The following is a 12,403-nucleotide window of genomic DNA, read 5'->3' on the forward strand; positions in this document are numbered from 1 at the left end:
ACAGTGAAAATTTTGATATAATATATATAATACGATATGCAATGTAACACTGTTGACATGTCTTCTAAAACTTTATTTTCAGATTATTAGATTTAATTTTTTTCTGAAAAAATGTCTGTGTAAATTCATAGGTTTGACTTGTTAGAGTAGAAGCTCTACTAAGTCATGGTTTCTCTCATTAATCAGAGGTGACCAAAATAATTGCTTTAATCCCATCTGTTCTTTATTGTGTTCCAGACCAGCATGAGGCTTTATAAAAAAAAGCAGCCCATGTTGTGCAGGATTCAGCCATGATAACACCCTGTCAACAATGCCATGGAAATCAGAGGAAATGTAATCAGATGCGGTGACTTTAATGTGCCTGAATGTTTCCACTCCTCAGCCATTGTGCCACTGACAGATGCATCAGCATGATGAGAAACTAATTAACACCCACTTAATTAATACTCATGCTGTTCAGCTAAAAATCACTTTAAGAGTGTTCCTTTACAAACACATCTTATAATCCCGTTACTTTATCTGTGTAGCCTTCTGGACCAGCATGCATTGCAGGGCCGATTTTAAACACCAAATAAACCAGTTTTTAATCAAGGGTGTGGCAGGCTTTTTAAGCAGGCCTAATCTCAAGGATTCACAGTGGCTTCCCTGCACCCAGCCTAAAACTACAGCACCCCACCAAAACACTCTGCACAATCACTCTGGCCCAGAGTGTGACTCTGTAAGGCACAGCAGGTGTGCATGCTGGGGGAAAATAGCCAGAAGCCACCAAACAAGTTTTACAATATGGCAGGCTTACGAATAAACGGTTGACCTTCTCAGATGACACTTTGACCCAATCCAGTCTAGATGATCAATAAATTCAGATCAGACTGAACTCATTAAAAGGCCTGTTTTCGATAAGGCTTGGTTTGCTTGCTGGATTACGATTAATGCAATGGTTTGTCACACCTACATGTAAAAATACCCAGTCTATCAATCATGTCCAGAAACTGTTGTTCCTTGTTCAACATGTTCCTGCAGATTACTTTATGAGTGATGTAACCACGGACCGACTGTGACTCAGAATGTGACCCTGATGCAATTGGCTGATGACTGCAGTCTGTCACTGCTTACAAACAGTGAGACATGTACAATAATACACTTGCAGGCTGGACCCAACCAACCAAACACTTGTTTGACACCTATTGCAGTGTTTTTTAGAAATACTGTGGTAAAGACAGGGAGTGGTAAGTATGACGGCTGGCAAACCAAATCTGACTCCAATCTTAGCAACGGTGGAGAAAACACTCCACTGGATTTAAATTATTACATTTAAATGACTAGTGTAATATATTTGCTTTTGTGTTTAATAATCCTTTAAATCACAGGAAGGGTGCAGAAGCAAGCAAATCCAACCAGCCTCTAAACTCATTTTATTAACAAATTGTTTTTGTTTAATAACTAATGTTATTCTGATATCTACAAGTATATGATACCAACAATATAATGCCAATATAAACTACACTACAAAAATTTCTGAAAACATAAAATGTTAATTTTTAATTGGCAAGGCTAATTTTTAAGGTTAACTACTGTTAATCAGCATGGTTATGGTTAACCATAATTAATCGGCATGGTTATCAATCTCAAAATGTCCACATATCAGTCTGTATCAATATATATATATATAAATATATTTCATTATGTTTTAAAATATATAAAAAAAAATTAAATATTTGTATTTATCAAATAACAGGCATAGAGAAAATAACAAAAATAAATATTTAAAAGATTTGCCATTGATTTGTGTGTGTGCATAATTTAATGATACAAAAGAATGTAAATTAAATGCTGAATTTCAAAGACAATTATTGCAGAATTTTATATAAGACTTAATAAATGTAATACTTATAAACAGATTATTACATTGATTATAGGCTAACTGACGAGGCTGATTTTTAAACTGTTATTGACCCATAATTAAACTCAAAATAGCCAAATATCAGCAGATTAATTGGTCTATCCATAACTTAAACATTTCAAGAGATTTAATATTTTTTAATATTTTTTAAAATAAAAAAGCATAGAGGAAATAACAAGCATAAACGAGCATAAGCTGATTATCATACAAACACAATGCTTGTGGAGCAGGTGAAGAAGCATAGGCCTACATAAAATAATCAGGAAACCCCTTTAGCTTAAAGTGTTACAGAGTAAAAAGACTCAACTAGTCTCTTAACTTTCTAACAGTATAGAGCAGAAAGGGATTTACGTTTGCTAAGGTCCCTCCCTCTATCCGCATTAGAGAGAGTTTGCGCGTATGTCAGAGGGACTATGGTGGAGGGCTGGTGAAGACGATGGCAGCTCTTTGCGAGGATGGCACATATGGACTCAACTGTGGCCGCAAGAGCGACAGAATATCAGTTTTACATGTTAAACTGACAGAATCCGCCTTTAAAACGCTAGAAAACTACCAAAACTGTAAGGTGAGTGTTGGAAAACTTACAGTTTCATGGAGAGAAAGGGAGAGCGAGAGCTTGCTCGCCCAAAAAGAGGCATTGGATGTATCAAAAATTATGTTTTATTCCTTTCTAAGCAATGCAACATCTTTAAAAAAAAAAAAGTTAATAAACGTTTTCAGTTGGCTGTTGTCCTTGTCGATTGATTGCAAATGGTTTTTAAAGAAAAAAAGACTTCTAGGGAGTCAACATTATGCCAACACCGTTACCTGCTATAAACTCTTTGCATTTAATTACAACTCTAAAAACCACCTTTCTTAAATGTTAATACATTTATGAAGTCTCAGCGGTTGTAAGAGCTTATATTAACAGGGTAAAGTTGAAATCGTTGTGTTAGCTCTATGTTTTCTTGTGTTTTATCCTCGAAAGATGAGCTACAATGCTAACAGTTCGAGAAAACTTTCTCTTCAAACTAATAACGTCGATTAGATTGTCTGTCATTTCGATGTCTTGATCATTTTAGTTAGTTTACAGTCTCTTTAAAGTGAATGTTTAGTGTTACATGCGGGAACGCCTTTGGAATTGACGAAAATTAAAGTTTGGTGAGCTAGCTGATAGCATGGCTAATGTTACTAGCTGGCAGTCCTCCAACAATGATTAAGTTCATAAATGTGGCGACATTTTTGTTATTTGTTTTACTTTCATGACTTTTAGTTCAAATAAACATGGATTAGAATCACAATAAGACCAAATCACATATATGTTTGTCTAACAAACGTCTAAATATGGTTGCTTCGCTAGCTAGTTAGCTATGAAGACCCATAAACACACCTGAGTTTAATGTGTTTTATTAAAACAAATCGTGTCGTTTTATGTTATAATCTTCGTTTATCATGCGATATCTTAAAAGGCATTACAAATGAATTAACTCTGGTTCAGAAAGGAATATTTTTTTTTTATGTGTGGCATCAGCATGGTGACTAGCCTAAGTGGGGAAACCCTTTACTTTTGCTTATACAGTTTTAACAGTGCACAAATCATCTTCCTTCCATGTAACGTTAATTTTGATCAATTTTTTGCAAAGGTTTGCGTATGGTTATTTCCATTTGGGTCATTCAAGTGAGTAGTAACAATGTGTGAGTTAGAGTTGTAAAAGTGTAATGAATATATGATTGATATGGAAATTGATAAAGAAAAAAAAACTTCTGGGCATTTCTAACATTTCGAAAGGCTGAAAGAGTTTCCGTTGGCTTACTAGGAGAAATCAGGCAGCTTCAATGAAGAGCTGCATTGTCTGGATTTTTTTAAAGCTCTACACTGCTCACAAAGTGCTTACAAGGCAGTGTTTGACTTAAAGCTACAGCTGGCTCATTGTAAAAAAGGAGAAAAAAACATGCACTGGGTTCATAGAGATGGTTCATTCGGTCCCGAAAGGCCAAATCCTGGTAAACATTTAGGCCCGAGATTTGCTTTGGGTTGTGGATGATTGGACATTCACCCCATTCATCTAATCCGGGTCACCTATACAGATGAAGTCAACCCATTTTGTTTAGAATTTCTCTTAAAAGAGTTAAGTTGAACCTTGAAGCCTGTTTGAGACTAAAATTAGTTTAGTAATCCATCAAGTTCCTGGCTGCTTTAGACTAGCACTGTTTGTCTTTGCTGATTAGGGCTTGCAGTTTGGTTGACACTCAAAATGTTACAACACACCATCGGGGAGAGCTCATAAACAAATCACATGCCGTTCCATTGAAATTATCTAGCACGATTATAGTATTTATTATTTTTTACATTTTTGTTTTATTTTTATATGTTCAGTTTTTAATTTTAGTTTAAGTATTAGTAGTTTTATGTGCTTTTGACATTTTTATTGGTTTGTTTTTTGTTAAATATTTCTATTTTTTTTTTAGTCATTTTACTACCTCAAGTTAAAATGATTTGTTTAACTTTTTTTTTAATCTAATATATACATTTCGTATTGCAGCTTTATTTCAAAAAACTATTTTTAGTAGTTTTAGTTTTTCATTCAAAACACATGCCGTTCAGTTGATGTTATCTATCATGGAAGTATTTGAAAAATGTTACAACAAAATATTATATAATAATAAATAAGGGCTGCAGAAGGTTACGTTACAATCGTGTTGTGTATTAAGTGTCATGTTGGTGTAAAGAATGTAGTGATCATATCCTGCAGGGCTTAGCGTCCTCCTATATTAATCGGATAGTAATACCTGTCTTACCTTTGGCATAATACCGCAAAATAGACAGAATGCTTAATGTTCTTGAAGTATCTCCAGCTAGCTTGATTGACTGATCGAAATTTGGGTATTATTTACGGTGTCTTAGCACATGTTGTCATGTTCCAGATCTGTTTGTCTTCTAGCTACCATTCCCAGCTGAGCTCGTGGTTAATCATTATTCATCTTTCGGCAATGGGACAAGACAGGGAATGTGTGAACCTCAGCAATGATCCTGGAGCCGTGCCTTATCTTTCGCATGGCTCTAAATGTTGATAATAGATCTTTAATTGCTAAAGTGTGTCTAGATTAATTTTTTTATGTTTGTTTCACTAAGAAAGCTGTTTAACTGAGTTGTCTGTTTGTCACATGTAATTATTTGTGGTTAAGGCTGGTTTTTCTGTTGGACAAAGTTGTTGAAATGTAAAATTACAATGAATCGCATTGCCTAACAACATGCAGATTTATTAACTTATGTAATGCCTGGTTACTATCCTAACTATGCATGATTATATGTAAAGTTGCATTTTATTATTTGTGTTTAGCATTGTGTTCGTGACCCTGTCAACACAGATGTCCAAACGATTTTTGAGTGTTGAGAACCACTGGTTTAGGCTTCCAGATCATCAGAGTGCTTAATAGTAGTTCTTCGTATTCCTGTGTAATGTGATCTGATCTAGTCTGTGTGCAAGTGTGCTTGGGGGTGGGGGCTTGTGAAACTTATCTGCTTAAACAAGCCTTTGCAGATGGAGGAGGCTTTGGGAAGTATTTGAATTTAACCGAAGGTGTATGGTTGCAGGGATGTGAAGGGTTGTGACTATGTGGGATGAATTCAGGTAAATTGGGACATTTTGCCATTGAGATTACTGGGAAAAAATGTCAGTTTTCCTGAATTCACCTCTACTACTTATGTACTGTATAAAATCACGACTGACAATGTTTTCTGTTCCAGTGGATATGGAAGGTCAAGTTGAGTGTATTGCATTGTGGGATATTTCTTAGTGTGTGGTCTGGTTGTAAACTGCACATTTTAGGCCCTGCTTGTATTCCATGCATGCAGAAAATCCACATACTGTAACTTTTCACAGTATTCATGCAACATGCTGGAGATATACAGGTGCATCTCAATAAATTAGAATGTCATGGAAAAGTTCATTTATTTCAGTAATTCAACTCATATTGTGAAACTCGTGTATTAAATAAATTCAATGCACACAGACTGAAGTAGTTTAAGTCTTTGGTTCTTTTAATTGTGATGATTTTGGCTCACATTTAACAAAAACCCACCAATTCACTATCTCAACAAATTAGAATACTTCATAAGACCAATTAAAAAAAACATTTTTAGTGAATTGTTGGCCTTCTGGAAAGTATGTTCATTTACTGTACATGTACTCAATACTTGGCCAGCTTCTTTGGCAATGAATGTTTGTGGCTTACCCTCCTTGTGAAGGGTGTCAATGATTGTCTTCTGGACAACTGTCAGATCAGCAGTCTTCCCCATGATTGTGTAGCCTAGTGAACCAAACTGAGAGACCATTTTGAAGGCTCAGGAAACCTTTGCAGGTGTTTTGAGTTGATTAGCTGATTGGCATGTCACCATATTCTAATTTGTTGAGATAGTGAATTGGTGGGTTTTTGTTAAATGTGAGCCAAAATCATCACAATTAAAAGAACCAAAGACTTAAACTACTTCAGTCTGTGTGCATTTAATTTATTTAATACACAAGTTTCACAATTTGAGTTGAATTACTGAAATAAATGAACTTTTCCACGACATTCTAATTTATTGAGATGCACCTGTAGTACGCATAGTATGCTATTCTTGTATTATAGTTGCACTAATCTTGTTTTTCATAATTATATTAGCAGATGCCCATTTGGTTGCTTATATTTGATGTTTGGATGGATAAATTAGTTGTTTGTTGACATCTGAATATTCTCATCTTTTTCAGAATGCACGGTCCTCACAGGCGACGATACGTTTTCAGGGTCTTCAAGGTGTAAGTTGACTTTAGATTGCCTTAATATGATTTTTACAGCATCTGAATGAGTATCATCGCTGGCTGAGGGGTGGGAGTTACTCATCAAAGCACTCTATAATTGTGAACCTGGTGTCTTAATAGAGCCCTCAGCCCTCTGTGGTTTTATTGGGCGGCGTCTGACTTTTCTACTGTGAAAGTGCCTGTTTAAACTGACCCTGTGCACCATGCTGTAATTTACTTCAGACGCTGTGTGACTATAAATACTGGGTCGGCAAGTAGGGTTCTGGTTTTACACTCATGAATGCTCTCTCTAAAGACATAGTGTGCTTAACTACTGTCTATGCTGCAGTCGACATGTTATTACAAAGCTCTGACTGAGCTGACACCATGAGTCTGTTTCAAAACCTAAGCAGCCATCTTCCTTCATCCATCGACAGTGATGGATCATCATAAGTGAATCATTTGAAATGCTCTACATGGGCGGCAGTTCCCTTAAATGTCAGTCAAGCGCATCACAAATATTACTCTTCATGAGAACTGCGCAAAAGACTTGACCAATGCTAATGGTTGATTCCAGTAGAGCTTTGCATTAGCATCTTGCTAAACTAGTAACCCTAAACTCACAAAATGCATATATGAAATTACTGGGTGATTAGCAGTGTTATTTTAGTATTATTTATGTTCTATAGTAGTATAGTAATAGTTTTAGTTTAATACATTTCTATTGCGGTTTTTTTTTTGTGACGTGCTTTTATCATTTTGTTAAATATTATATATTTAGCTTTTTTTTTTAAGTTTTAGTAATTTTAGTTTCTCAACTTTATTAGTACCTCAGTTAGTTGCCAACGCAACATTTGTTATATTTAGATTTTATTTCAGCTTTTTATTTCAAATTGATCAAACAAAGCATATTTTTTTTAAATTTGAAGTGTGAAACCAACAAAAGACACCTGTTTACTGTCTAGGTAGCTCACTTTGATTTGCTAAGCATTTCTATTGCGGTTTTTTTTTGTGACGTGCTTTTATCATTTTGTTAAATATTATATATTTAGCTTTTTTTTTAAAGTTTTAGTAATTTTAGTTTCTCAACTTTATTAGTACCTCAGTTAGTTGCCAACGCAACATTTGTTATATTTAGATTTTATTTCAGCTTTTTATTTCAAATTGATCAAACAAAGCATATTTTTTTTAAATTTGAAGTGTGAAACCAACAAAAGACACCTGTTTACTGTCTAGGTAGCTCACTTTGATTTGCTAAGCTGATATAATTTTTTTCATGGTTACCTCTATTAGCACTTAAAATAATTACATTTTGTTTTATCTCTGCCCTATCAGTGCATTAAAATCCCAACGTCAGACACTTCCAATGGCTTTCATAACTTCGACTTTTATCTGTCCAACTTTGGCAAAGACAATCCTCAAGGAAGCTTTGAGTGTATCCACCAGTACATATCTAGGTAAGGGCTGAGCAAGTTTCTTGTGCGTCAAAACTACTGCTCGTTTTGTTGTCGTTTCTCATTTTTTACTACTTTTTCTGCCTGTTAGCTCTGGGGTCCCCCATCTGTCCTCCCTGGGAACGATTCAAGACAAAATCACAGTATGTGCCACCAATGACTCCTACCAAGTGACCAAAGAGCGTGTGACCAAATCAGAGGATGATAAAAGCAAAAACAGCACCAAATTCATCAGACCTGGAGGACCGTTCAGAGGTTTGATATTAATGCACTGTATTTTATCTCTTATAACATGCACACAAACACATTCTGGTCAATGATAGTAGGAGAGTACCCAGTATTACATTAATCCAAAGTTAAAAATGACTATAGGTCAGCAGTTTCAAGTGTGAAAAGCTCTCTATCCAGTTTAATTTAGCATTTTCAGCATTTCCGTTTCATTTCTGGCTGGTGTTTCAAACGAAACGTTTCTGTTTCAAAGAATCTTTCTATGCAACTGACTATTATCGTCACAGGATGGGGTTTTCTTTTCAGTTTCTGTTTTCATTTCCCAATTTAGATCTGCGTGTACTACAACGTTACATTAATTTGCTAATTTCTAGATTGAAATAGACTAATAAAGGTGTCATTTGTGATCTCACATCATGCAGATCTCCTCCATTTTTCACGTTGACCTGTAACGCTCGGCCAGTTCAGTTGTAACTGTCATATAACCGTGTGCGTTAAACCAGTTGGGAGCTTTACGGAGAGTGATGTATGGATTAGGGTCAAGAGAAAAAGCAAAGTAAAAGTTCATCCTATTTATCTGATGTGGGTAAGTCGTGGCGTAAACCATGTCTCCGAGATTAACAACGTGCAAGTGACAGACTAAAACGTGGAAAGTGACAGACTAAATCTTTCAGGCTATTGTCACCTGCTTAGGTTGTTTAATGAAATCAGCATTTTTTGCATTTTAAAAAACTGCAGGGGGGGAGAAAATGCTGCAACTCCAGAGACCTGTTTTATCTCATGTTTTAAAAATGGTATCACCATTTAGGAAAAAAGGAGAATTCTTGAGGGTTTTTAGAGTGGCTTTAACTAACACTCAAATACAGCTCATTATATTTCACCCCTGCCAGACAAAACCGTTCTCTCAGCACCTGTTCAGCTGTCACTCCCCTCTGGGAGCCCCCATTCTCCGGACCACAGCTGGCTTCCACCTCAAAACTGGAAAAGTCAGTTTCACCCCCATCCCTCGGCACTAAGCCGCAGGGGAGGAGTGATCGGATTTTACACAGCAAAAGGAAGTGCAAGAAAGAGGGTTTGTGGCGTAAGGCTTTGAAGCAGCTGGTTCTCAGGAAACCACGGTACACTCTTTTGCCTGTGTGTTTAATCTGAGAGACACAAGCAAGAGTTCGAAATGATGCACATTTCCCATATAACCCAGAGATTAAATTATCTTCCCTTCCTTGATTCCTCCCAGTCTGCCATACATGTGTGTTGGCCAAAGCTTATTATCCACTGACGTAAGAGTTTCACCTGACTGGCAGGAGGTGAGACAGCAAAAGTTTGCTGTTTCACCTGACTGGCAGGAGGTGAGACAGCAAAAGTTTGCGTCTGGATGTCGTCCAGTCATCGGCACATGTTTGGGCAAACCGAGGGAGAGTTCGTAAGAGAAAGACGTAGGAAGTAGGATGGCTAAAGAGTCGATACCCTTAATCTTTTAAATAGCTTTTGAGGAATTTCATAATGGAGGAAACTTTTCTGTGACACTTAAAACTCTGAAGTATGTACTTCAGTATTGTTTTGAGAATATTTAGGGTGTAGAGATGAAAAAGTATTGGCACCGTACATTGATACTAAAATAAACACGACTCCATATGGTATCAATGTACTTAACATCTGACTGATGTGGCTGCTTTCAAATGCTTGCATGCTTATTTTCGAATACTCTAAAAATACTAAAGCAGCACGCTATTAAATTTAATTTGGCAAGATTAAATTTGCAACTTCAGTCTTGCATTCGTTGATTCTCTTCCGAGGTTTACAGTAAAGAAATGGTGCAAGCATGAGGTTTTGTAGGCAGCATTAGACACCAATAGAAATTGTCATCTGGATACTTGGTTTAGCATTATTCCTAATCTTGCATACAGTATAGAATAGGGTAGAATGTGAATTAAGCCCTTGAGTACATGGTCCACCACGTATTATATACCAAATTAAAGCACATCTTAATGATACATTTTTCACTGTTGTAACCGCTCTGTCTCCCTGTGAATGTCGTTTTGGCATAGACAAAAAAGTCCAGCACCGAAAACCGGCCCCCTCAGCCCCCGACCCAGTTCCAGAAAGGAAGCAGACCACCCCCCTCAACCCAGCCAACACCATCCGCAAGTGCCTTACCAACAACCCCGTATCGCAACGGCCATACCGGGACCGCGTCATTCACCTTTTGGCCCTGCGCTCTTACAAGAAACTAGAGCTGCTCGGCAGACTGCAAAGAGACGGCATCAGCCAGAAAGACCGCAACTCTTTGGGCTCTACACTACATCAGGTAAGAGTGAAATTGTGGAGTGGAATCAGTTCACTTCTCAGAATTAAAGCAACCATTAAGCTCAATCCACAGCAGGTGTAATGTTATGTAATAAAACACAAGTTTTAACAGAAGACTTCCATTTTAAGTGCCCCACTGTAATCTGTATTTAACCTGAATTATTAGTTTAATGTTTAAAGAACAAGATGAAAAACTAGAAAGGCATTAATGGCACTTAACTTGCTGTGCAAGTTCTCTCAATGCAACTTGAGGACTGTCATAATCATACATATTAGTTCACAATAGGTCACAGAACTATAGATAGCATCAAATAACAGCTGTAATCTAACCACAGGCTACAGGCTCACAGCACTTTCACAGGAGCACTGTGTCACGTAATGCAAGTCACCATTTTACAGCCCGAACACAAAGACATGCATTCACCTCAGGTGATTGTATAGCACGCGGCAAATTAGGCAACCATAAATTAAACCTATTAAAGGTCCCATATTGTCAAAACTGAAATTTCCTGGCTTTTTTCATGATAACTGAGGTCTAGGTGCTATGTAACTGCCATATAAATAAAACTCCAGAAAGGTGTAAAATATGGGACCTTTAAAGCAATTATGCACATGCATGGACGCTCAAACAGCTCATGATGTAGAGATCAGCATACTTCATTTCAGTCAATCTAAGGTCATACTGTTGGTAGTCGTCATATTTGAATGGCTTTTGTCATCAAAAGGGGTAGAAGTCACAATTTCGGTTCTGCCCGCTAGTTTCAAAGGAGAAATATCATGGTTGTTGTCCTTTTCTATGAAGTCTAGAAGGAATTAATTCAGGCTTTGAAAAAGGAAGTATGAAACAAGCTTCTCTCCTTCTTTGGAAATGCAGGAAGGACTGAAAATCTGAAATGGTCTCCTCGCTGGGTTGTAACATAAGAAGTAACACTATATACCTTTGCCTAGCTGTCCATTTGCTTTACTATTTATAGTGTTTATGTATCTGCCGCTGTTAAGTGTGCCAACTTAAACAAGTATTCAAAGTGTAGTCAACATCTTATGTGTATACTAATCATTAAATTTAACATAAAATGAAAAATTTTACTACATTCAAAAACGTGTTAAATACTTGTTCAATGTTTGTTCAAATTTCAAGCTTATTAAATTAATTACATTTAAAACCCATTTTAAGAGCCATTATTGTCTTTTTTTTTTTTTTTTTTTACCCAAGGAAAGAGAGCTCCTTTTAAATAAATCTTTGTATGTCCCGTATTTTTTCACAGAAGGGAAACCAATCAATGTAATATTTTCCATTCCTTTAGGTGGCCAGTCTAAACCCAAAGGATAACTCTTATTCGTTGAAGGACTTTATTTTCCGTGAGGTCCAGAGGGACTGGCCGGGCTACACGGAGGATGAGCGGGTTCAGGTTGACAGGATCCTGGCACGGTAATACTCATCGGTCACATGCAATTAAAAGAAGAATGACTTTTTAATTGAACATGAATCATTTTTTAGAGCCAGTACAAGAGATCCCAAGAGTATCTGGCAAAGCTTAAATTAGTTCATTTTTATTTCCTCCAACAGTAAATTGGGTTTGAATTCAGAGTCTGTATCTTCCAGCAGTCCAACCAAAGAGCCAACATCCCCACTGGTAAGACACATACATAAACTTTGTATCAATATTTTTCTTTTTTTTTTTAACTCATAAATATTTAAATAAAAAATGTTTATTTCATATATATATATATATATATATATATATATATATATACAT

The 12,403-nt window shown here is 36.4% G+C and overlaps 1 protein-coding gene across 1 annotated transcript in view; it reads left to right on the top strand.

Moving 5' to 3' along the window:
* LOC107665220 (RNA polymerase II elongation factor ELL2-like) overlaps window positions 1–12,403 on the top strand; it is a 28,338-nt gene that overhangs the window by 8,287 nt on the left and 7,648 nt on the right. The window contains exons 2-8 of the mRNA XM_016456003.1: window positions 2,235–2,465; window positions 6,631–6,678; window positions 7,996–8,117; window positions 8,206–8,369; window positions 10,388–10,647; window positions 11,951–12,075; window positions 12,214–12,280. Coding sequence (XP_016311489.1) covers window positions 2,235–2,465; window positions 6,631–6,678; window positions 7,996–8,117; window positions 8,206–8,369; window positions 10,388–10,647; window positions 11,951–12,075; window positions 12,214–12,280 — 1,017 coding nt within the window. The remainder of the gene's footprint in view (window positions 1–2,234; window positions 2,466–6,630; window positions 6,679–7,995; window positions 8,118–8,205; window positions 8,370–10,387; window positions 10,648–11,950; window positions 12,076–12,213; window positions 12,281–12,403) is intronic.

Source organism: Sinocyclocheilus anshuiensis, unplaced genomic scaffold, assembly GCF_001515605.1.
Source record: "Sinocyclocheilus anshuiensis isolate Anshui unplaced genomic scaffold, SAMN03320099.WGS_v1.1 scaffold587, whole genome shotgun sequence".
NCBI lineage: Eukaryota > Metazoa > Chordata > Actinopteri > Cypriniformes > Cyprinidae > Sinocyclocheilus > Sinocyclocheilus anshuiensis.